Source organism: Lampetra planeri, chromosome 5 (assembly GCF_965212315.1).
Source record: "Lampetra planeri chromosome 5, kcLamPlan1.2.h2, whole genome shotgun sequence".
In the NCBI taxonomy this organism is placed as follows: domain Eukaryota; kingdom Metazoa; phylum Chordata; class Hyperoartia; order Petromyzontiformes; family Petromyzontidae; genus Lampetra; species Lampetra planeri.
The window spans coordinates 17,352,613-17,379,500 of NC_136111.1; the positions used below are offsets into that span (position 1 = coordinate 17,352,613).

General features: G+C 49.5%; 1 protein-coding gene across 1 annotated transcript; it reads right to left on the bottom strand.

The window, feature by feature from the left end:
- Nucleotides 1–1,825: 1,825 nt before the first annotated feature.
- Nucleotides 1,826–25,308, bottom strand: TMEM184B (transmembrane protein 184B). Its single transcript, XM_078594799.1, has 9 exons — nt 24,968–25,308; nt 23,502–23,744; nt 7,388–7,553; nt 6,694–6,784; nt 6,426–6,501; nt 5,650–5,741; nt 3,901–4,070; nt 2,994–3,194; nt 1,826–2,174 (listed from the first exon to the last, which is right to left on the bottom strand). The coding sequence occupies exons 2-9, from the start codon at nt 23,742–23,744 to the stop codon at nt 1,912–1,914; spliced, it is 1,302 nt and encodes a 433-aa protein (XP_078450925.1). The 5' UTR covers nt 24,968–25,308; the 3' UTR covers nt 1,826–1,911.
- Nucleotides 25,309–26,888: the final 1,580 nt, after the last annotated feature.

Sequence of the window (26,888 nt, forward strand, 5' to 3'; positions counted from 1 at the left end):
TGATGGTCACTGGAATGGGGGTTTACACCTGGGATCTGGTTAGGGTTTGTGAGAGGGATTGTTATGCTCTTAGGCTTTTTCGGTAAAGTCACGTATGAAAAAAATTAATGAAAGTAAAATAAAAAATCACGACGTTTCAGAGGGCAACACAAGCTTCCGTCTTCAGGTGGAAGTATCTTTACTTGATACAGCAATCGTGCTGTGACGGTTCCACTTGAAGACGGAAGCTTGTGTTGCCTCCGAAACGTGATTTTTTATTTTACTTTTATTAATTTTTTACCTACGTGACTTTACCGAAAAAACCTAAGAGTATGAATCCTTGCAGTCACGAAAGCCTCAAATCGAGAGGGATTGTGTACGTGGTGGGTTTCACATTCGGGATTAGGGGTATAGAGTTTGGGGTCGGTTTATGAATGAGGCTAGCACAATAATATATTGTGAACAAGTCAAATAAAAGAACCATTTTACTAAGTTGTTTGAATGCCATAGCAATTTTTATTTTTCTTATGAATATTTATTTCTCGGTTAGTCATTAAAAAGTTTGCATCCTGCATTTAGTCACAAAGGCCACTGAAGAATATCCCAATATAAATACAGTGGTAAGGGTGTAGGTTATAGCTTGGGCTAAGTTTATTTGTGGTAAGGTCTGAGGATATGGCTATGCTTTAGCTTTAGAGCTCAGGTTAGGGTTAGAGTTTGGCTTCGTGGGGTTAGGTTCAAAATTATGACCAGGGATAAGGGTTCTGTTTAGGGTGAGGGTTCGGTTCAGAAAGCACCACTCGGTAGCAATCGTTGGCTTATTATGCAAAGACTGGTCCCCACCATAACCAATGTTAAATTTCCACCGGTGACTCAGGTTGCAAGGGAGCAGAATCCCACCCCTTGTTGTTTAAAGTTAGTTCTTGGGTAAACCCAGATTTGCCATTTCTTCAGCTTGAGTTAAAATTCGTCTCAGTTAAAAAAAAACACCAATAATTTATAGAATGCCAGTCAATTTGCAGTGAAGTGGCATCAAACAGACACCCCCCCCGCTCGAGCCTATTCGCCAACTGAAAGTGCAGTGCAAAATAAACGTCCTGCCTCTGGTCGCATTTACGGACTAAACGTTCTGACGCGAAATTCCTCCGGGATTCACGGCACCCCGAAGCGATCACCGACGCGACTGCAGCAATTCCAGAGATTCGCTGCTTAACAGCTCCTCCCCCCCTTTCACTCCTGCCCCCCCCCCGCCCCCCCCCGCTCCCCTAGCCCCCCCTAGTAAGCCGACATCCATGCAGTAAATTCTTTTTCAAAAACAAAAAAACTAAAAACAAAACAAAACACGACGATGATTTAACAACAATTCCCGTAAATTTCACCGGCCGAAAGCCGGCGCAAAATCCGCGTCATCCGTGTTGTTTTCCCACGCAAAAAACCGGCTTCATTGGGTTGTGAATGCACGAACATATGGAATAATTCCTCTCCCTCAATTCAAATAAAAACGTCTCAACGAAATAAGCTTGTTTACATGTCTACATGTCTTTCCCCCCGACAGTGAATTTAATGCCAGAGTGAGAACCGCAAGAAAGCACGATTGTGTAAACGGTGAGCAGCTTCCGGTGTTTCCCCCCACCCCCTCTCAACCCCCTCCCCCTACCGCCCAGCGGTTGTGCCATCCCCTCAAACACTCCACGACGCGCCACAAAATTGGTAGCAACGACTCAAATGGCGTTCGTGGTGAAGGGCGGCGGGGGGGGGGGGTCACAGAAAGGAGCGCTGCCATCAGTTCGCCGCGCCACTAGAGGCGGCGTTGGAAGACGGTGGGGCGATGGGGGGAGAAGCAAACGTGTGTGGTGGGGGGGGGCGGGAGCAGCAGCAGCAGCAGCAGCGGCGGCATGGTCGTGCCGCCTAGGACGCGCACCGCGACGCCGCTCAGAACTCGTCGTCGGAGCTCAACAGCATCGTCTTCTCGGTGTCGTGCGCGTGGGCCGAGGGGTGCCCCCCACCGCCCCCGCCGCCCGACGGCTGGCGCGCGTGGAACGTGTGCGCGTGGCCCGTGCCGTTGCGCTCGAGCGTCGACTGCTGCGTGTACTGCTGGTACGCGGGCGAGAAGTTGTGGATGGCGTCCTGCACGATATCGTTGGGGTTCATCGTCTCCTTCAGACTGCTTGAGATGCTCATCGGGGCGCTCCGGCCTGTCGGGGGGACGGGGTGGGCACGGGGACGCGTTACAAACACTGTGCGACGAGTGTGCGTGTGCGACGAGTAGCACGTATTAAAGTGCGCGAGCTGGCGAGTAAATGTGCAAAAGTATGGGCCAGGCTGCGTGAGCATGTGGATTAGGAACGTAACGATTTTCCCCCACTCCCCCCTCCTCACCGATTCAATGGATTGTCACGATTTGGGATTGCTAGTAACGTTAGCATATTAACATATCATTTGCATGTAACTTGCTTTAATCGTTTTCAGTCCTTATTTCTTATTCCACCCATCCACTGGAATAAATGTCCTCGTAAATTAAGCAGCACTGCCCATAGACCCAACACTGTCCACAGACTCAACACTGCCCATAGACTGAATACTTCCCCTGTACATGAAGCAGTCCCCCTCCTCCTTAACCTCCTTCCATCCCTCTCCCAAAACCTCACCTCTTCTCCATCGGCCCATCCTTTTTCTCTTCCCTCAACTCACTCTTTCCTATCCCTCACCTACCCTTCCGTGATTTCTAAGTACCCTCTATCGATGTCACTCATTCCTCAAACCTTGTACTCCCATTCCATCTAAATAATTATATTGTCACCGTTTTGTAACCTATATCAAGCACCTTGAGTGAAGGTACTCAATAAATTAGATTATGTATCTTTGAATATTTAACTTCTTTCGCACCGTACATAGGTAACCGTGCTAATCCGATAATACTTATACGCACACGATCCAACGCGTAGCCTCATGACGCAAGCAACATTAATGAATCAACGCATCCTTCCGTGACGAACGTGTGCGTGTGCACACACCGAGTGTGTCGACGCGCTTGTTGAGGTAGGGCCAGTGCGAGAAGGCGTAGCGCAGCGCGATCGCCGCAAAGAACATCTCAATGCAGATGATGAAGTTCTGGTATCCAGCCGCCACAGTGCCCACGCCGGCCACCAGCTTGCCGTCCAGCGAGTAGATCATGGGGATCGCCCCGCACTTCTCCAGGATCGCCAGCAGCATGCCTGCAAAGTGTCGGACATGAAGGAGTTACAGTGGAGGTACGGTCGGCATCGATTGCCGAGCAGCGTCGCTCGCACAGGCGATCAGGTCAGGATAGGCGTGAGGAGGTTGCGATTTGTCCGGTCATTTTCCTGAGCCGTAGATTGTCTGGGGGAACTGTGTGTGTGGAAGCCAGTGTACCCAGGTGAGGCCAACATGCGTGGGGGTGCGTGTTTAACCAATATTTGTACGTACACGTGTAGGCGTCTACCTGATTACTTGTACCATGGACACCTGTCTGCTTAGTATGCCCTTGTGCCGATGCATTCATGTGACCATATACAAGGGTGCTCATGTACCTGCATGCCAATGTATCTGTGTGCTGTCACGTACCCATGTATGTTTGTGCGTGTCCACTATCACGTGTGCATGTGGATGTAGATGCATGGGTGCGTACGAGCCCCAGTGTCAGTGCGTACGTGCACCTACATCCCTGTGTATTCATGTCTCCTTTTGTATTCATGTCTCCTTACAAGTGTGTCTGTAACTCCCCATACCCGTGCCTTTGTGTGTGCCCACATATCCATGCGTCCAGGTCTCCACAACTCAGGCATGCCCCCATGTCTCCGCGTGCGTCACATTTGTCACGTCTTCGTGTGCCCGAGTCTCCTGTCTCTATGTGCCCGTGGTGCCGCCGTGCGCCCACGCCTCCTCCTACATGCCACCCACCTTGCCAGAAGGAGAGGAAGATGACCGACTTGACGGTGAAGAACTTGAGCACGGGCTCGAAGGGGCTGAGCAACTCGCGCGTGGCGAAGTAGAAGAGGAAGAGGGCGTAGAGCGCCAGGCTCACGGACACGTTGTAGATGATCGTCACGTACAGGTATCCGTTAGACACGCTGCCGGGGGGTAGAGGAGAGACGGAACCGGAGGGAGTGGAAAAAGGATGGCAAGGCAGGGTTGGGAGCCACAGGGCAGGGAAGCAGTGGTGAGTTGGCGATGCCTGTGTTTCATGTACAATGCATAGCAGCAGCGCGGTTTCTATGAACAAGATCACGTACAGCACATGTGAATTTTAATTGTTGAATTTTATACATATGGCACTTTATGGATGTATCTTGTTATAAACCGGTGAATCATTAATGTGAGCTAGATCTAGCAATTGGAGGACCTCACACAAAGCTGCTGACGGTTTGTTTCCCGCGACAGCTGCCTGATCATTTTTTCTGTTGAATCGTCGCTGTGCGCCGACTACGAACATTAAAGACCCCATGATGTCATTGGCAAGTGTAAGCTGTTGTGTCGATGCCATAGAATGTGGGTACAGTTTGATATAAGAACAATAACTTTCTTGCCAAAATGTAGCCTCCCAGATCTAACTACTAAACAGATAGTTTTCTCTTGCCTGGTTAAGTGTCATTACTGTGCACATGTAATCAATATATTTACATTCACCAAACCCCTTCACCTCCACACCCAGCAGCCAAATACTCTAAACGCCTGCCGATTCTAAATGTGGAGGGAAAAATCGGAGGACCCTGAGAAAACATCCATGAGACCACAGAGAGACCATGCAAACTCCAAATATATTAGGCGTCAGAGTTGGGATCGAAGCCACGACCTGCTTGACACCGGGTGAGGTAGTTAATATCTCGTCACCGAAATAAGAATTCTATACTCGGAACTCTCGCAGTGAGAGCAGTGCACCACCGTGTGTCAAGAGAGCGGCATTGGAAAATTACTTCACAGAACTATTTCTCAGGTCACTCTGATAGCATCTTTATCCAGTTGCAGAGAGAGTTGATCACACGTCAATCACACCGAGATTTTTACTACTCAGAGCTGTTCTACAATAAATAAAAAGTTAAACGTGACAGGGGGTTTTCTGTGCATTCACTGGTAACTGGGTTCAGACCATCAACTTGCTGCACTTGAGAATCCGGTTTGATCACAGAGAGCTGAAACCCGGATTTAAACACAGGATTTCAGCAGCGCTGCCTTTGTGTTCTGATGCAGCCATCATGGACCACTGATCCACCCAGCTTTGGCTAATAACAAGGCCCCGGACGGGAGGGAGGGGAAGGAGGAGGGGGGGGGGGTCGCGTGGTTTAAAGAGGAGCCTTTGTGTCATCGAGCACAAAAGCGATGACTGCCTTTTTACAGCGCAAAACTCGGCACGGAAAAATAAATATATATCCATTTATTTGTGGAACGGGTGCCATGGTTAATTTGCCCTGAATGCAGTCAGTTTCCTGAGCAGATGTCTGGGCACAAATAGACCACACAAATCCCCCCCACCTCCACCTTGCAGCACCACCAACCCCTTCCCTCTCCTCTCCCCGCACATACATTAAGGGTGGTGGTGGGGGGGGGGAATGAGAGGGTTCAGGGAGGAGTGGAGATGAAGGGAATCTGGGAGTGAAGAAGGGGATCACGGGGCAGTGACAGGGGGGGGGGGATCCGGGAAGCCCCCCTTACTCGAAGTCGCCGTCGCGGTATTTGCCGAAGGCCTGAAGGATGAGCGTCACAACGGCCATGAGCGGCTTCACCACACAGAACTGAAGCGTCGCCTGCAGCACGGGGAGAGGTGGGGGAGAGGAGGGGAGGAAAGAGCGATTATACAGTGAGACACGGGGGTGTAGGGAGCAGGCAGCGAAGAGTCCAAGGTAGCGAGTGGGAACTGGACAAAAGGGAGCAGACAATAGGAATACGGAGTATAAAATGAGGAGTCAAGAGTGGACAGAGTAAGCGAGATGTAGGGAGTGGTGAGAGTAAGGAGTGGAGATTAATATAAGGAGTTCAAAGTTTGTAGTGGGGAGTGAGAAGAGGGGAGCAAGGGGTGGGGTTAGAGACCTGAGAAAGGGTGGCAGACAGCAGCAGGGAGTAGAGTGAGGAGTAGGGAGGAGAAATGTGAGATTTTGAACAGGGAGCGTGCAGCAGACGGGAGAGTGGAGATCGGGTGTGGGACCAGAGTGACAGACAGAAACAGTATTGGACAGAGACGATGGAAAGGCAGCGCGAGGTTGAATTACCCAACATCACGATGACACTCGCATCAAAAAAAGTCGCTCTCAACGGACAAGTAAAAGTTAAAGCATCTTCCTGCTCAAATGAGCACTGAGACGCTTGGCAGCCTGGAGCCAGTGTCAGACATTTAATTCTCACGGTTCAGGCCAGTCTCACCACCGCAAGCTTGGAAAGTAACCGAGCACAGTTGTGAACGATCAACGAGGATGTCCGGCGTGCGAGCTTGCCTGCTTGCAGAAGCGCAGGAAGCCGATGGAGTAGTTGTGACCGCACAGGCAGCACGTGCCATATATGCAGCTTGACCTGCATGCACATGCAGGGTCAGAAGTCGCACATACGATGTACGTATGTATGTATGTTCAACTTCTTTCACACCGTACGTAGCCAACAATGCTAACTGGCATTGCTCCTCCACAAAGACTGAGATTCACATAATTTCAAACTGAGTGACACATTCAAATTCGCTTGTGTGTGACACTGGTGCCCGGGACGCACTCGATTGGCTTGCCACGGATCTCGGACATGATGGCGCTCTCCCCTCCGAGGTACTCGTAGCAGAGGCTCAGGAAGTTGTAAATCACAAACGCTGCAACGCAAAAAGATAAGAGGGTAAGAGCACACGTTAGCACGCACGGCACACAAAACAAAGCTGCACCTACATTACATAGCCCCGTGTAGCCTACATAAACTGCGAGGGTAGGGGCTGTTGGCGAGCACCTACAAAGACCCCACATATAGCCTTAACAGACTGTTAAGGAAAGTGCTGTTAGCGATTAGCACCTATGAAGGCCTGCACGGGTGGGTGGCTAACACCACGCCCAACCGCCTTTGTCCCTCCATTGGTGATGTTCACACACCACACCAGGTACTCATTTGAGGTTTAGTTGACCTAGGGGAGGCCCAGGACTGGTTCAGATAATCGTTACTGGTGTTGCCCGTGATCGGGAATTGAATTTAGGCCGCCGGGTTCGTAGCGCAGCACGCTAACCGCTACACTACCGCTCCCCACACACACACTCGCACACAGGCATTCATTTCCACGTACAAGCACACACGCTCACACTGGCACACACATGCTGATAAGGACCACTGGCACAGGTGCGGTGCAGGTGTGCATCGCGGTTTTCGTTGTGAGCCGTTGGCTGCTCTCGCGTGCACGCGAGGCCACGCTGGCGAGCGGCGGTGTTACCCTCGTAGCAGTCCCGCACGGAGTCGAAGTAGATGTAGAACTGGTCGTTGCTGAAGAACAGGAGGCTGAGCCACGAGTCGAACGCGTAGATGGGCACGATGAAGAGAATGCGCACGATGTGCCGCTGCTCGTTCGGGCAGCTGTAGTGCTTCAGGTGCACGTAGATCTGGCACGCACACACGCACGGCGTTATGCTCGTCACACCACTACTCACACGACTATGTCTGCTCCTCGAGCTGCATTGGCTTCCGGTAACCAGACGAATACATATGTATGTATTTATCTAGAACCGTACATAGCCAACCATACTAATAAGTGTGGGGGAAGGACAACAAACTAAACACACACAAAAATACATTATAACGTTGCACTTATTGTACACCAAGTGCTTGCCACAAATTAACCACAATACCTTGCTAATCGCGTCAAGGAGCATAAACCATGACGCAAACTCCAGTCATCCTCGCAGCGGCTTTTGGCTAACCATCGAACAAAGACGGCCACTGCATCGTGCACTTTGATATGCGCTTCTGCGGCCGTTTGGAACGCTCTTCCTTCCGATATTAGGAAGCCACTGGAGCTATGCACTTTTAAATCTAGATTTAAAACTCATTTCTTTACAACTGTTTTTTGTGCTTTGTTTGTTGTCCTTCCCCTGCACTTCCGATTAGCACAGTCAACTACGTACAATGCGAAAGAAGTTAAATATACATACAAAGACAAAGATCCCCTGTATAGCCAAGTGCTGTTAGCGAGCACCTATGAAGGCCAGAACGGTACACGAGGGGGTGGGTGGCCAGCACCACGGCCGACCGTCTTTGTCTCCCCAGTGGCGATGTTTACACATTGCACCAGGTACTCATTTGAGGCCGAGTCGACCTCGGGGAGGCCCAGGACCGGTTCAGAAAATCATCACTGGGTGTTGGCCGTGAGCGGGAATCGAACTCGGGTCGCCGGGTTCATAACGCAGTGCGCTAAACGCTACAGTACTGCTAACCATAAGTTAAATATACATACACTACTCCACTGCTCTCCATTCTACACTTTACACTCCCCATTCTCCACTCAATAACCCCCCATTCTACAGCCACTATTTACCATTCCCCACTCACGACACTCCACACTCTATTCCCTGTCCCTCATTGTCTCACCTCTCTCCCATCCTCTCTTCTATCCGTACAGATGATTCTAACGATGCAGTTTAATTCAAAATCGACATAAGAATCTAAGAGAAAATTGCAATTGTAAATTTCCCTAAAGTGTTAGCTTGCATAAGAACTTCATGGAATTTATTTCTTGGCAAATTTTACATTTGCGATTTGTGGCAAGACATCGGCAAAAAGTGACCTGCTCCTGCGGTCGATGATGGCACTAGGTCTTGTACTTCCCTTTCGCAGAACGCACGCTTCGCTGAGTACACCGCAGAAAGAAATTACCAGCCAACTGTAGCGGGAACCAAACCCACAATTGCATGCGAGATGGCCAAGCGGCAAGCCCGCCGATTGCTCAGCCACCCAGCAGTTTCCGTATCAAAGCATCACCCCCTTGCCAAATGAACAGTGCTGCTACATACATAGCCCCAGCCACGACTCTAACCGGGGTCCAAAGTGTGCCAGCTCGCTTCAATTTGTACCAGGGTGTTAGCTTCCTGTTCTCATGAGTGTAGGGTGGCCCAAAGACAGTGATGGAAAGTCCACATTTCTGTGACGGGGAGGGGGGGGCAGTATATCCATAAACAAGCATTGTTGCCTTTTCTATTTCAAGTGATGATAATGACGGCGAGGATGGTGATGTTCGTGGGGCTCAATCAACTTTGACTGGGAACTGAACTGGTGGCCTCACAATAGCCAGGCTAGCGAGTGACCGACTGAGCTTATGTACATCATACGTTAAACAAATATTCATCGCAATTCATTTTTTAAAGCATATAAATGGAGGGAGTGGATTTTTCCTACTCATTCAGCAATTTTGGAACAATATGTTTTAACCTTTGAATAGTTGCTGAGGCAGCAAAACTGTGTTATAAATAGATACAAAGATCCCCTGTGTAGCCTTTTACAGACTCTTGAGGCAAGTTCTGTTCATGAACACCAATGAAGGCCGACACAAGGGGGTGGTGTGGCCAACATCACACCTGGCCGCCTTTGTCTCCTCAATGCTAATGTTTGCACACTGCACCAGACACTCATTTAAGGCAGAGTCAAACTAGGGAAGGCCCCAGACCGGTTCAGACATTCGTCACTATTATTGGCCATGAGTGGGAATCGAACTCGGGTTGCCAGGTCCGTAGTGCAGCGCGCTAAATTGGCACAAACACTGGCACACAAACACACAACGCACACTCTTCCAAACACGCGTACAGATACTCACACAAACAAGGACAGACGTGCACATGAAACAGCTCGTGCATACATGTACTCGGCACAAATGAGGACAATACACTGTATATAAGCAGACAAATATTGCCTATACTTCTCTGTTCCTCCACGTCAAATATAACAGCAGATCACTCGTACAGCCTTTGACACACACACCGTTGGGGAAAGTTCTGTTAACAAACACCTATTGAGGCCTGAATTGAGGCAGTCCAATACGGGTGGTGTGGTCAAAACCACACTTGGCCATCTCTGTCTCGCAAGTGCACGCTGATATTTACACACTGCACCAGGTACACAGTTTAAGACTTAGTCGACCTAGCGAAGGCCCAGAATGAATGAAATTATCACTCACCACGAACGAAAGCCATGGCTGGAAATACAAACTCAGGTCGCAGAGTTTTTATCGCAGTTCGCTAACCACTTGACCACCACACGCTCGCACACATGCGCATAGCTGCACACGCACAGTACACTATCTCACACGTACACAAACACCACCTGGGGCAGTGATACCGGCTGCTGACAGCACAGAAAATAGAACTATCACACCCGACGCGACGCGACGAATCGTCACTTTTCAGTACACTAGCAAAAAAAATGTAAGTGCCTACCTGTACAAATTATATTGGGGAGGTGCTCATCTATGTGAGCAGCCCCAAGTCTGTCGTGAAAGTTCCATATTTCTATGGTAGGGACCACTTTATAGAAAGTGGTACTATTTTTCAACTTGAAATGCTTGCAGTATTTAATAGGCTTTATAAAATCAAATGATGAGAATAATTTGTCGTTTCACTTACAACAGAGCGATGATGGTAATGACGATGATGAGCCGAGTCAAACCCAGACTACGATTTGAATTCACGATTTTCCGAACGTGAGTCACTGCCACAGCACCACCTGACCGAATGCTCCAGCGAAACCTTCAATATAATAATTTACATTTGTAAATTTGCAAAGCGGGGGACGATTTGAGAATACAGCAAAACCCTCTCTCATCCGCGAAGGTTATGTTATTGAAAACGCTCACGACTGTGGAATTTGAAAATGCAGAAACCTTGTTCCAACGGGACAAATGGGGTTATGTTCCTGGTACGAGTAAACATAGGTATATGGTAGGGAAATGATAAATATTTAATAACAATTACAACAATAAATAATACATTATAAACAACGTGTTTTTAATTATCTTTAATGATGATGATATGACGACGACAATGAAGGTGGTGGTGGTGATGGTGAGGAATTCAGAAGGATGACTCCTTGGGAGATGCAGGTGTTTGATAACAACGCTGCACAGTTATCATTTTAGCACTCTGGAGAGCGCTAGCCGCAACACTTTCCCTGATTGCATTTGCGTCCTTTTAAATGGACCTGACAGTCAACTCGTTTATACAAAAATGTATAAACGAGTCGACTGCAAGTATGTATAAAGTTAAAAAATGCACAATAGCGAGTTCCGAGCGGGATTACTGCGAGCCTTGAGGACAAAGCGAGCAGCCGAGAGGGCGTGCCTAATCTTCGCAGACAGTTTCAAATGTAAAAAAATGTGCGTGCACTGCCCCGGTGTTGGTGGTCTGGCATGTACACATGCGAATACTGGAGTCCGGCCGGTCGCGAATAGGGAATTAATATATATTTAGTCACTCGAAAATATGCGAAACTCGCGAATCCATGACTTGCGCATAGCTACTGTTTACTGTACTTCAACATAAGCAAGACGTGAGACGCTTACAGAGCAGTGCACTTAGTAAACAAGCGACAAGATGCATTAGTCTCATCGAAAAAATTTAATAAAAATTTGAAAGCAGAGGTCAACTTTAGAATCCTGGTGATAGGTGCAGCCCCCGTTGGCAAGACTTTCACCGGTCCCTTCTCATGGACAGTCACTCCACACCGGCACAACCAGCACATGGTGCGGCATCACCTGGAAAACTTGGCAAAGTGTTACTAGGTCTTGGCACGTTTCCAACAGGAGATTCCAGTACAGTGTTACTAAAACATGGTGTGATGTAACCAGATAAAACTTGGCATGGGATGACCAAGACACCGTGCAGTTTTATTACGGGATATCGCCGGATGATCAGTGGTGGTGCTGACTAACTGATCACTGAGATTCCGGGTCACTACTCATCCACACTCAGGCATGATGCAAGCTAACGGCTGTGATGAAATTGGATTTACGAGTCAGGACAATTAACATAATGTGCTCACCCTAGGGGCCAGGCAGCCAGCCAACCAGCCAACCATCCAACCATCCACCGAATCACCCCCCCAATCATCTATCCAACCACCCAACCATCCATCCAACCACCCATCGAACCATCCATCCATATAGGCAACTAAGGCAGCCACACGCACACGTGCAATTCGACACATGTTTCATGAGCGTAAGAATCAATTTTGATTGATGAAACGGTGCGATGCATCATGACACGACTAATGGAAAGGGATCCTCAGCCCAACATGGGTTGAGAAGCCCTGCCTGCACCAATCAGCTACATGCCCATCTTCCACCCCACCCTCTTTCCCACTCCGTCCCCTACATTCCTCCATACAACTCCCCATTCCCATTAGGCATGGCCCCTTAAGCAAGACGATGCGCAACCGTACGGCGAAACTGCTCATCCCACACGCACACGCCGGCGGTCGCCCATCGATCCGCCACCAATCGCAATCCACTCATCCACCCTGCGGGGAAATCCCAAAGCAGGCCCGGGGGACCATTGCTCTAGCTTTTACATTTTGTTTGGACGTTTTAATTTCCGTAAAATGTTCCGCCGGGTGGGGATCTACTGCCCTGCAGGGCGACGGTGGCGCAGCGTGTGGCGGCTTGTGGCGGCTTGTGGCGGCATGTACCGCGAGCGGACGCGTCTGGTCACAATGCATGGACTGCGAAACGCAGTCGCGCTGCGAAGCACGCCAACGCATTCGTGGGTGGCGCACGAGGAGAGGTGGTGTGGGCACTTGGCAGGCATTCGACACACACGAGGTGAGGGGAAAGGTTTGCGAATAAGGTTAACAGGTATACGGGTGGGTAGGTAGGTGTGCTCATAGTTGAGTGGGTAGGTAGGTAGGTGAGTGTCCGTGGGTGAGTAGGTAGGTACTGAGGTATGTGCGTTGTTGTGTGGGCAGGTAGGTGCTTGGGTTTTTGTGTGGGTCGATAGGTGATTGGGTTGCTATGTGGGTAGGTAGGTGCGTAGGTTGTTGTGTGTGGGTATGTAGGTGTGTGCGTTGTTGCTTGTGTAGATAGGTGCATGGGTTGTTGTTGTAGTATGTGTGGGTTAGTAGGTGTGGATTGTTGTGTGGGTGGACCAGTAGGTGTGCGAGTTGCTGTATGAGTGAGCAGATAAGTGCATGGGTAGTTTGATGGGTTAATTTCTGCGTATTTAGATGGCTATTTAAGTAATTTGGTAGACAGGTAGGTGGGGTAGGCAGTATAGTTCGGTCGAGAACCCTGTATTTCTTCCCATGAGACCCCCATGTTGCCACTCCTCTTTTGCAAAGGAGACGTGGTTGAATGCCAACAGCAAGCGCCACGTGTCTGACATATTCGAGAGCACAACCATTTCCTGTCGCCGGTCACACCTGCTCAGTACCGGTGCAGCAGGCGCTGCCACATTCCTCCTCCCCGGCCTCGGCGAGGACAGACCGCGCCTGCCAACACATGGCTTGCGTGCCAAATCACGAGGCCCACCAGCAGCTGACAATCAATTAAGTTTGCCGATTAAAATTTGAAAATTCGGATGGCGCTGCGGTTCGAGCATCCATCTCACAATCCGAATGCCACGAATTCAAATTCTTCTATTGGGGGTCGTGCGTGACCCATTACTGGCATCCTCACCCTTTCAGTGTCAATAAGTTGATTTCCACCACTCTGCGCGAATTCTGCAGAGGCTGGCCAATGAACAGACTGGGCCATGTCATAGAAATGTGGAATATCCACCAATGGCTCAGGCCCCTCAAAGCAGATGAGCACCATCGCATGCTCACTTAAGGGACACTGACAATTGTATTTGTAAAAATGATTAAATAAACATCTAACTGATAGCAATGATTACATTTCAAATTACTTTATTTAAATTAACATTATCTGGATAAGCTAAATGAATTAATTAGCAAATTAGTGGCCAAAAGAAAAGTTAAATAAATCAAGTGTATTTCACAAACCCACACCTAGGCTGTGCATTCCAGGCTGTCTGGCATGAGGCTGAATGCTTTTAACCAGACAAAGGTATAACCCGTAAAAACAAAGTTTTTCACTATAAATCCTTTATATGCGTGGCAGCGAACTTAATATAAAGGATTTAAAAATATATTCGCCTGTGGAGGATGCGGGGATCGATCCAGCGACCTTTGGCATGGGAAGCGAGGGCACTACCAACTGCGCTACTCCGCCACGGCCTGTGGAGGGGTTACGCTCTGGGCTCTTACACTGTGACGTTCAGCCAAAGCCATAAATGAGTTCTATTTGAATATATGTAAAATAATTTTTTTTTACCTAAAAAGTGCAAAATTTTGGTAATTTTTTTTCACGAACATTAATTGTCTCGCACAACGAGTCTGTGTGGAAAATATCAGCTCGATTGGATCACGGGAAGTGGGTTAAAAAACGACCGAAAGATTTGCACGGTCGTAAGCAAGCAAGCACGCAAGCAAGCAAGCACGCAAGCCAGCAAGCGAACTTAATATAAAGGATTTTTAAAAAAATAACAAAAATCTCTTTATGTTGTGAGCTAGAGTGACATCACTGGTAAGCCTGCATGAATAAATAACACTCACCTAATGACAATTAATCAAATCTCTGGGGGGGGGGGGGAGGTGAATCATAACACACATAAGTAGGTACACGAACCCTAACCAAATTAGCATTTTAAAGATAGGAGACACTGTTTTTTTGGGATCTCCCATTCCTTCAGGAGTGAGAAAGCCCATGGATAGATTCAAAATGTATCTATTCTGCAAGGAAGGGTTACCGATTACAGTACAACATGGATTCACGTCAACGTCTGAATACAAATGCATCGCAAAGCACAAACCTGTTCACAAAGAGACAGCTGTAATTTGAAACGTTATCATGTAGCTACGAGTATTTTTTATTTACAACTTGGGCTATGGTGTGAGCGCACACTGACCCACTCATTAGAGTAAAGTCCAAAGGTCTTTAATGTCCGATTTAAAGTGCAGTATATGCAGTGTCCGATGGTAATTTCCAGGGGCCTATAACCCCTGACTCAAGCTCGGTGGCAACCACGGATGGCCACACTATGTTTTGTGATGCACCCAGTTAAAAGAGCTAAGGGCAGTCTTATCTGGGCGAACGTGTCAATGGCTGGCTCTGCTTGGCACAGAAGTAAACATGATCTGTAAACACGGCAGAGCCATCGCGGCCAGTCACAACCAGTGCCGACACTTGGCCCCTGTGGCAGATCATTAACAGGCTCAACATGGCCAGCACACACACACACAGGTACATTGTACGCACCGACACCACCCCTTACACAAAGACCCCCGTGTAGTCAACACAGGCTGTTGGGGCAAGTACTGTGAGGGAGCACCTATTAAGGCCGGCACTGCGCACGATGCAGTGGTTTGGCCAGAACCACGCACGGCCACCTTTGTATCCCCAGTGCTGATGTGATCACGGTGTAATCATTTAAAACTAAACTATTTTAAACTATTTTTTATTTTACCAGGTAAGGCCTACTGACTTATACAGCTTTTTTTCAGAAGCAACCTGGCCACAAATGAAAGCTCAACGAAGTGGCTTATCATGCGGAAATGTATAGCAGTCAAATACTCTAAACGTATGTTTATAAATGTGGAGGAAAAAAAACCAGAGGACCCGGAGAAAAATCTGCTTGACGACTACGGGGAGAACATGCAAACTCCAAATATACATGTGTCAGGGTTGGGATCCAACCCATGACCTCCTGTATACTAGGCGAGGTATTTAACATCTCGGGACCGCGTCGCTGAGTCGACTAAGGGGGGAGATCCAGCACTGCTTCAGACATTCGAAGCCGATATTGGCAGTGAGCAAGCTGAGTAAACTCTGTTCGCCGGGTTCATAGCACAGTGTGACAACCATTACACTACCACTCCACCGCCTCCCATAAAGCATGCACACACAGCTACATCGCCTCTGCACAGAATTCACATACACCAGGTTGTTTCCCCAAACCTAGCACATTGATACACTCACACGGGCCCCCACGAGGGTGACTCACTCACTGCAAGGCGAGGTGAAGCAAGAGTTGTAATCGTCTCCGCGAGCTCACTCGTTACACAGCTCTCTCATGACAGCAATCCAGCAGTTATGAGTTCATGCGGGCCACAGTCAGGGGTTATCGGTTGCTGTGAGCAACACATGCTCTGCTCACGGTACAGCGACGACGCCACAGCAACAGCGATGGCTACGTCAACATTGAGTCACCAATCCTAGTGCAAAAGCCCACTCGGACACAGGCCGCTGTGGTGGTGACATCACCGTGTCACCTCATCCCAGGCACATTACGTCGGAGGTGATTTTCCCCACTGTAAACATGAGATTGGCACGGCCTCAATTCTCATTTGAGTAAGAAATCAATGACTCTTTTGACTGTGCTCTTGGAGCCGTGTGGTTTTACAGAAAAACATTTGAATTTGGACTTCTCGTAGTGCTGTATGCACGACCATATATCAGTGAATAGTCCTGGAAGACAACGTCAAAAAGCTACTTATGAAGTCACCTCATTGAGCACCATTATCCACACGAGCGACACACGTTTATATACTCCAGGGAACTGAAGCCCTTACTCATCACCGCTAGGATTTTGCCACTAAGTAAAAAAGTATAAAATTACTGTTTTGTGCACAGTCATGTTGTGACTGTAGAGACCATGTCACTCCTGCAGCCACTAGAGGTGATACCACTCACTGAAATGTTAAAACATATCTTGATTCTGTAACATTTTTCGATTTAAAGCTTTCGTGACTGCAGGGATTCATCTTCTTGGTTCTTTCGGTAACGTCACGTAGAAGGGAATAATAAAATAATAAAAATAAAACATAATAAAATAATTCTCACGACAGACGCTGTCTTTCCGACAGACATGTTCTTCACCTGAGGACGGCTGCTTGCGTTGTGGCCGAAACGTCTTGAGAATTATTTTATTATGTTTTATCTTTATTCTTTTATTATTTCCCTTCTACGTGACTTTACCTAAAGAACCAAGAAGATGATTCTGTAACAATTCATCAAAGCGTCGTGAAGTGTGGGTGAATTCAGCAGTTCCACTCAGAGCCTTCCCTAGGGTACGGCAAATGGGGGCAACCTCCCTGGGCCCTGCGCTTTGGGGGGCCCTATGCTTCAGCGTCATGGTGTCAGATGTAATCGTTCCGGTTTAGTTTTAAAGGTGTCGGGGGTGTGATTAGCCTCGGACGACTCCCTGGTTCCACTGCTAGGCTTGTACCAAGGCTCTTCACTAATCTCACTACTAAACACGGGTGGAGCGGTGGTGCAGTGGCTGGTCCCCTGTGCTATGCACCAAGCAGCACGAATTCCATACCCATTACTGGCGGGCGATATCTGAACCAGTCCTGGGCCTACCTTTACGAATCTGCACTGACCAACAAAGATAGTGAAAAATATTTTTTTTAAACCCCGCCATGGCCTACAAGATGTGAGCAGGTCTTCATCCAGCATTGTATTAACAAAGGGTTGTAAATCTATATATATAAAATCGCAAATCTGTCTGTCTGTCTGTGTGTCGCCGGACCATACGCAGTTTCATTGGACGGCGGTTGCCCCTGGCAACGGGTAGCGACGCATTCGCTGCGGGGTGGACGCCATTTTTAATTCCCGTTAAAAAAATGCGCACGCATTAACACGCGACTCTGAGGTAAATTCATCAAAGTTTCACGTCCTCTTCACTCCCCCCCCACCACAATGTGTGCAATTACTATTATAGGGTCGGTAGATAATACAATTATAGCGATTAGACAGTATTATTGTAGCGCGGGGGGGGGGGTAACGGCCCCTGTACCCAGCCTCAGCCGGGTGGGCAATTTAGGCGAGGCCGGAGGCTCTGCACGGTACTAGGCCTCGACACCCCACCACACTATAGGCCGTACATATTACTGCACAGCGACCCGGGAGATCGTGGCTGGGAGTGGGGGGGGGCAGGGGTAGCAGCCCATCTGTGTATATATGTAAGGTTATTAAAAAATATATTTTTCACCCGGGCAACGCCGGGTACTTATGCTAGTTAGTCATTATAACTGTACGACCAAAACCACCCCCATAACGAATGAGAGCCCTGCTGCTAAACAAACGACCCAATCGCTGCCAACATCGCCAGCCCCCCCACCCAGCCGCCCCCAAATCATCCCGACACCGTCGTAAATATTTGACAAGCATCGTGCAACAGGTGCATGGCGGATTCCTCCGTAAATCCCTCACCCCCAGCGACAGCACCATGCAGTCCTCGGTGTATCCATGACGACACAACACGTGGGCTGGTGATTTAAAAGGGGAAAGGTTGGTGGAGGGAGGGAGGGAGGGGGCAGTGGGTGTGAGAGCAGGCGATCGCCTTGTTGCCATGGCAGCAAACGAGGCTCATCCTTCGGAGCCACGGCGTAACGAGTGGCCGCGGGTGGATCCAGGGCTGGTTTAAGGTTCTTGTAGGCCCAAGGCACTTCTGTTTCGTAGGCCTTCAGTGATAATTCTCTACAGTTTGCTACTGCCTATGTTACGACCGCCGCTGTCACTCGCCTGTTCCACGCGGTATTTAATCCAGCCGCTGGACTTCATCCAGCCGCTGGATGCAGTAGCGCACGATGCTTATCAAATATTTAGTCTGTGCCCTAATTCGACGGAAGCGCGCTGCGTGCTGCGGATAAGCAGATTTTATTTGAAATTATTGGAAAGGCAAGCCTAAAAATATAAGCTAACGTTTCTTCAAAATGTTTTACTATGATTATCATATCGGATGACGCATCTTTAAAAGGATCCCGTTCATTTTCATCGCTAAGATATCCAACAAAAAATACATGGTAAAAATTTTTTCGTAGAACCTTTCATTTTCGTAGGGCATGGGCACAGTGTCCAGTGTCTACAGTGTCTATTGGATTATACGGACCTGGGTCAATCATCCGCCGGTACTCATGGCCGCCGGGCAAAAATAAAACAAACAGCAGCCGGCGCCGTGTCGCTATCAAGGCATCGCTCATCCTCGATGGAGGGTCTACGCGAGGTGCTGTCTTGTAAAGGCGTTGTTATTTTGTTTCAATTGTATATAATGCACTTTAGCTGCCTTTTGCAACTGGGCTTCAAGCAACATATAATTGACTTTACAATGTAATGTACAGTATTTTCCCACGAGCGCGCTCAATAAAGTCTCGAGACTCATCCTCAGGGAGGGGCCTGTATTCAGATGTTTGGATATTTAATTTAAAATATATATTTTGCAAATGTGAGGAAGCCAGAGTAGGCAGGGAAAACCTACGCATGTGACAGCATAACACTCAACATTCTACAAATATGAGTTGACAAACCCAATCGCTATACTGCCATCCCCGGACACTTCCCAGCCCAGCGCGTTTGGGTTTTACAAATCTGCACGACGATCACAAAGTTCTGCCTCCTAAATTATAACAGCTGTCTCAGGCAACAACGCGTGCCGACTCCGCATTAAATTACTTCTGTTCCGACTATAATGTCCAGCAGCAGCAGCAGCCACCACCACCAACCACCACACCTCGCTTTGTGGTAGGTAACCTGCTATGCATGAGCAGATGTCAGCAGCAACCAAAGTATGAGCTGTGACTGCACGTGATCCCTGCACACATTATACTTCTGTCTCACTCGAAGGGTCCACGCAAACCCTGCAACCCCGATGGCGTCACCCCATGATCGGGCGACCGGGTCTATTTTAAACGAAGCGTGGCGCAGAGTGGTGCTCACACAAGTCACACGTACTCTCGTACACTCGCATGGACACTCACACAAGCCACATGCACTCACATATACTCACACACACACACTCACTCACCCTCATCCACTCGTACACTCACAGACACTTACACAAGCCACAGGTACTCACATACACTCCCTCTCACACATTCGTACACTCAGACATTCCCACAAGACACAGGTACTCACAAACTCACACACTTACTATCATATACTCACTGACACTCGCTCAAGCCAAATGTACTCGTATAAATGCACACACACTCACATATAGATGCACTCGCTCAAGCGACGTGCACTCACATACAAACACACACACAAGACAAAAACTCCCATCTAAATTTTAAGATAATGCTGGGGCAAGAGCTCTGGTTAGCGAGCACATATTAAAGTCGACATGGAGCAGGAGGGCCAGAATCACACCCATACGCCTTTGTCTCCCCAGTGCTGATGTTTACACACCACACCAGGTACTCATTTAAGGATTAAGTGACATTGCGGAGTGCCAGGACTGAGTCAGATATTCACCATTGATGTTGTACATGGTCTAGAATCTAATCCACGTCAACTGAAATAATATCACATGCGAAACACTACAGCACTGATCACACATACATACAGTATATATTTTTATACACAAACGCAAGTGTGGCTGCCGAGTGTGTTTTTAGCCCAGACAAAGCACACACACGCACCCGGGCTGTCAGGGCCATCGCCACCACTGTGAGGAGGAGCGTGCAACAAAATTAGTGCCGCCCATTCGACACGGTGTCGCTGTATCAAACACACCAACCTGTGCCACCAGTGGCAGCACAGGTGAACACTCAACACACCACCCAAACCACACGTTCCAGAGTTCAACGAGCAGGAGAGGGCAGATCGTAACGGACGTTAGATTCCGGGCCGAAGCCATGAATAGTTTCAGCCGAGGGGATATGAATCTTGGTATGGCCCATAAAAGACCGCATCATTGCCCCAAGAGGTCAACTCCAAAATAAATAAACGTTTTCTATTTGCAATGGCAAGGGCATTGTTCGGTGGTGGGTGTGGTTCGTGATGAGGCCCTGATGGTGCCGTCTCAGCTCGCCATGAGCAAACGGGGTCTTTCTCACAGTTGCTGCTCATGCAGAGTGAATTTTAAACACCGCATTAAATTAAAATTTGGCCCCAGCCTGTGCACGCACATGCGGCGCGCAAGAACAATGCACAAAGCACACTCATTATTAAGCCGCTTTTGTTGTTGAAGGAGCTGTTCTCTCAGTCGTTACTGTACGCATTCGCTTTCTGCATTTTTCTAATCAAGCAGGAAGGGACGGTGAACGGCACAAGCATGCCCGTGTGCACGTCTGTGGGCACGTCTGTGGGCACGCCCATGAGCACAACCGTAAGCACAACCATGAGCATGCCCGTGTGCATGTCTGTGGGAAGCCCGGTAATGAGCGCTCAACAACCCTGATCTACATTGGCTTTCCATGACCAAAATGTACTCAATATCATCCGCTCTAACCCACCATGACCCACGTGGCCAAACCTAATCCACCCTGCCAAAACCTAATGCAATGCGACCCACCTGGCCAAACCTAACTCAATGAAACTTACGATGACCCAAACTAATCCACTGTGACCAATGACCTATACTAACCCTGACCTTGAATAACTCAATGTAACCTACCACAAGCCACAGTGACCCATTTTGACCAACTGTCACCTGCTCTGATCCAACATCACCCACCATCTCCCATCCTAACCCACCATAACCCATATCTGAACTAGTTTGCCACACGGAGTTCGCTCGCCACACCAAAACCTATCCTAACCCAGCATGACCCACAGTGACCCAGCTTGCCAAACCGTCATCGATCATAGCTCACAATAACCCACAGAGCCATGTTGCCAAGCAAGCATCTCTCCTGCTTGCCACGCCGTGCCCTATCCTAACCCACAATGACCCACACTGAGCATGCTTGCCACACGGTGACCCCACCGTCACGTGGCCACACAAAGCAGTGCTTCCCCCACAGAGCGCAGAGGAAATACCACATGCGCCAGCCCTTTCGTTTGCAATGCAAACAGGTTCTCCCAGGAGCAAGCTTTTGTTTTGTTTACAAACCCAGCTTTCACAAAGGCATCGAGATTTGAGTACATTTACATGACAACTTATTTTCTTCACTGTTTTTGTTACCAAGTTATATAATGAATGTTGCACGCTGCTTGGGTTTTCTCCGAGCGCATGTTTTAATCGTGTGCCTGGCTAAGATCTCTCTTTCTGAAGAGTCAAGTTACAAGGAGTCAAGACGTGAACGCCTATTCTTGCAGCCGAAATGCTTGCTAAAGGGAACTATCAAAGAGCAATGTTTGGTATTTTATCGCAGGTCTCAAATTTGTTTTAATCAATTATATATCAATCACAATCGCTATGTAATTATGACAATCAGTTTTCCCTCCCAAGGAAATAACGAATCAACACATCTCAAAAATAAATAAAAAGCAAGAAATGAATCACGTAACAAGAAAGATGAGCACAAAAACAGAAAGTGCCCAAAATAAACACAGTGCTCAGCGTATTCTAAAAAATATATACAGTATACATTTAATGACACTTGTTGGCTCAAGCACCGCTGAGATGCCAGCACTTTAATATCCAACTTGACCTTGCATGACTCCGTAGAGGCGTTCCGCTCATCAGTTGAAACGGATCAACGCAAACGGCGTGAAATCACCACCGCTGAGTGTTTACTTTGTAACAAAAAGCGTTTAGTAACACGAGCTGCCCTAAGTTAAACTTCAAATCTCAAACGAGCTGGGAGTGCGCGCGTTAAATTCACCTCTCTTTGTTGATTCAAGTGACCAGCCCCATGAGATTATCTCTTTCGCCAGAGACTTTGAACCTGCAGTTACGCAAGGGCCATAATATATTTGACAATTCGGCTGGGAGTAACGTTCAGGGTGATGACAACAGCACGACCTCCACTCCCCAATTACGTCACAGGGTCTTGGACAATCACTTAAGAATAGTGTTCTAATGGTATTCATATACATAGGTCTAACCTGCGACCCATGTTTTTATTTACTGAAGACCTCGGCTCCCTCAGTGAGCTGTTGCCTGGTCAAATACAGACTGACAACGGAATTCATAATTTCGCAAAAAGACGGAGGTTAAAATCCTAATTGAAATAAGAGCCAAAAAAAACCTTCAAAACTTATAAAATTGTAGCTACGTAACTATCAAACACCTATATCTCAAAGGACTCGGGAGCCAATCAACCTCACTACACAGGAATTATGGAGGAAAAAATACACCAACCACTCACACCAGCCCCACCAGTACCACCTAGGAAACCTTACTCATGCGCCACACCTACCACACCTGTCACTCAATTCCCACCTGTGCTGCCAACTAAACATACCACACCAGTAGCACCATCCAAACTTGCCAAACTAGCACACTGGCCAAACTTACAACACCTACTACAAAAAACAAAGATCCCCGTATAGCCTTAACATGCTGTTGGGGCAAGTGCTGTTAGCAAGCACCTATGAAGGCCGGAACGGCACACGAGGGGGTGGGTGGCCAGCACCACGCCTGACCGCCTTTGTCTCCCTAGAGACGATGTTTACACACCGTACTAGCTATTTATTTGAGGCTGAGTCGACCAAGGGGAGGCCCAGGACTGGTTCAGATAATCGTCACTGGTGTTGGCCGTGAACGTAGCACAGCACGCCGACCGCTACACTACCGCTGCCCATGTGCTACACCTGCCCCCACCGTCAACCACGCACTCACCTGGTGGAAGGTGATGAGCAGCGCGCACCACGCGAAGAAGCCCGAGATGGCCTGCGCGGCCGACGTCTGCAGGAAGATGAGCGGCAGCGTGGCGTTGCCATGGTCGGGGGCAATTGTGGGGCCGATGGGCGCCAGCGTGACGGTTGTCTCGGCGGTCCCCCCGGACGATGGCACCAGTGCCGCCACGGCCTCCGTGGCCGCCACGGCCAGGGACCGGTTTGCCTCCATGAAAGAGGAGTTCATCTGTGAGCGGGAGGCACGGGGCGAGAAGTTATTCGAAGCCATCTCAGGTGGATGCCAAGAGATGACCACCAACGTCAAGGGCTGAAGAGATAACAACCACAATATCTCAGCTGTCCCCGTCTCTCTTGTCTTCATACGAGTGTGAAGTTGCGTTGATCAATGTTGGCGAAATTGTTGGGTTAGATTTTAGGCGGGCGGAGGCACCTACCACGATGACAACAATTGTGAAAGTACAGTATCTCGACACCGAAATGGGTGTGGGGTAGCGCTCATCCCTGTTCTATGCCAGAGGTGCAAATTCCTCATTCTTGTAGCGATGGTGGAGAGTTTCTGTATGATACAACCACTGCAGACTTCTTACACACGGGGTGGCGGTGATGGTGGTGGCAATGTTCGCGAACCTGGAGAGATGACTGCTACACCTCACCGACATCTGCATCTGAGGGTGTGGTCAACCTCGCCACTATCTGTATGAAACTAAACCACATCTGCAGTACAAACTAAAACTCTGCACGTGGATCAGACTAATCCACCTCATAATTGGGATCTCAGCCGAATGCAGCTCATCATTCGGTCCAGACTCAACAGTTTAATGATCACAGTCTGCCTCGTACTAAAAAACTCAGTCATCCGAATCGGTGCCAGATCCACATCATCGAGCAGACTCAAACTACTCCATCAAACGTGACCCACCACACTGAATCTACTTGACATCAACAACACGCTCGAGTCATCAACACAACCAACCCCCATCATCACCTCAATTAAATAAAATGCCCATCTAATAATCTACAACTCGTCACCATAATACGAATCGGAGGCTGTTTCACCTCATCAAACTGACCACCCGAGCACATCATCACATCCACCAAACTCAATCACTTGAACATCACCTGGACCTACCGCCGATGCAGATGGATCAATCACCACGTCATCATCTTCCGAAACTAAATGTCACCCAGATCAGACTAAAGAAACACCACCTCAAATCAGCCCCTGTTTGGTCTTCCTGTGAGAGAAAGGACGAAGATTAATTCCCTCCTCCTCCTCATCCTCCTCCCCCACAATTCGGCTCCGTTGTCACCCCCAATTTCAGTCAACGAATTAAACCCGAAGCGGCGTCGATTCGTGCGCGAATTTCTACGTCGATCACCTCACCTCCTCACAAACCACATCGCATCCATCCTCAACCAGGAGAAGGGGGGGGGGGGAACCAGACTCACCTCGCTTCTTCTCGTTCCACCTCTCACCGCCTGCGAAGCTTCCAACGCGGCTCCCAAAGGCGGCGACTTCTCCTCGATCTCTCGCAAGCGAACCAGACCGCAACCACCACCGCCGCCGCCGCCGTCACCACCGCAGCCGCCCGGCCGCCGGCCTCCTCATCAGCATGACGCCGTGGACTGTCAGGCTGAGGAGGCTGGTGGTCGTGGGAAGGGAAGGGCTGTGCTGGGGCTGTGAATCTGCGAGGCTGAGGGGGCTGGAGACGATGAAGAAGCCCGCAGATTGCTGGCGACTCGAGTGCGACGCGGCGAAAACGGCGCGACAAGTGTCTGTGTGAGGAGCCCCACTGCGCATGCGTCAACATTTGAGTCGTCCCCCCCTCCCTCATCTACCCCGCCCCCACCCACCATGACTCCGCCTGTTTATGTGACGTCACGCGCAGATGGGAACACGTTGACGTCATTGCGCGGGAGCTGTGGTGTCGTGCGCGCCAGTGCTGGACTGCCCCCCCCACCCCTCACCCTCCCCCCACCTCTCACCCTCCCCCCACCTCTCACCCTCCCCCCACCTCTCACCGTCCCCCCACCCTCCTCCCACCTCTCACCCTCCCCCCCACCTCTCACCCTCCCCCCCACCTCTCAACCTCCCCCCCACCTCTCACCCTCCCCCCACACCTCCCCCCCCACCTCTCACCCTCCCCCCACCCCTCACCCTCCCCCCATCAACCAACAACAACAACAAAATTCGTCATTCGCCACTGAGTGCTGTTGACGTCACCACGGCGCCGATAGCACCATGCAAGGTGGAACTCCGAAGCTACGTGAAGTGTCGCGGGCTCGCTGGACCTGCCCCCTACTGGACATCTGAGAAAAAGAGCTTCATAGCTCATCGGATTCTTCCAGTGTCAATACATATACTGATTCTGTGACGGGATAGACCGACGTGCCCATGGGTTGACTGAGATGACTGGCAGATGCACCAGCTGTGCCCCCTATTGTGCCAACTTACTGCATTTTAGCCGCCCGGCGCTCCGCTCGTTCCTGTGAGCGTCGCTCCTCCGTTGTTGTTGGAGGGCGACTGCCTCCCAACTGCTCAGTAGCATCCTTCACGATCCTCCTCCACAGAGGCCGATCTTGACACCGCTGGTACCAGTCATTGGCACATCCAATCAGCTCCAGGTTATTACGGGTAGGAACCTCCTGGTTCCACCAGCCCACAGGGGATTATTGTATCCGTCCGTCCTTCGTGAATCCAAAAATGGGAGGGGTGGGGCTGGGTGGAGAGGGGAGGGTGGGGAGGGGCTGGGTGGGGAGGGGATGGGAGGGGAGGGTGGGGAGGGGCTGAGTGGGAAGGGTGGGGCTGGGTGGGGGGTGGGAGGGGTGGGGCTGGGCGGGGAGGGGCTGGTCACCCCGTGGTGCCCTTATAAAACTCAACGTTTAACCTACTCACGCCGGCTTGTGCCCGTCCTCACAGTCGGGCATATTTGCGGAATATACCACGCCGCCGTTGACCCTGGCCATTGACCGAGCATCCCAACGTTCCTACCAGCTCCCTCCGCAGGAATGTGTTCTGTACCACATCAGTCCATCTCTCCTCCAGCCCGTGCTGCGCCCGTTTAGCCCGCTATCCGGCCAAACAGAAGCTATTTGGGCATGCGGTTGCTGGGCATGCAAGCTACGTAATCCATTCAACGCAGCCTTGCCTGCCGGAGGAGCTCACTGATGGGAATTTACCCAGATCTTTCAAGGATGTGTGAGCTCATGACACAATCCAGCCTGGTTAAACCCTGGATGGGTCGTTGGTAGGCCATCATGAATGTGTTCCTTCAAAGGGGTCCATGTTTCGCAAGCATAGAGAAGGGAGGCCATAACTGTGGCCGAGAAGACCTGAAGCTTTGTGTGGAGCGACAGACAAGGTAGCTTC

Excerpts from the sequence above, each read along its gene's own strand:
- TMEM184B (XM_078594799.1), bottom strand. The coding sequence starts at position 23,744 with ATGAACTCCTCTTTCATGGAGGCAAACCGGTCCCTGGCCGTGGCGGCC. Across the intron at positions 6,785-7,387 it reads CGTGCGGGACTGCTACGAGG|CGTTTGTGATTTACAACTTC; the intron begins GTAACACCGCCG and ends TTTGCGTTGCAG. Across the intron at positions 2,175-2,993 it reads CAAGCGCGTCGACACACTCG|GCCGGAGCGCCCCGATGAGC; the intron begins GTGTGTGCACAC and ends TCCCCCCGACAG.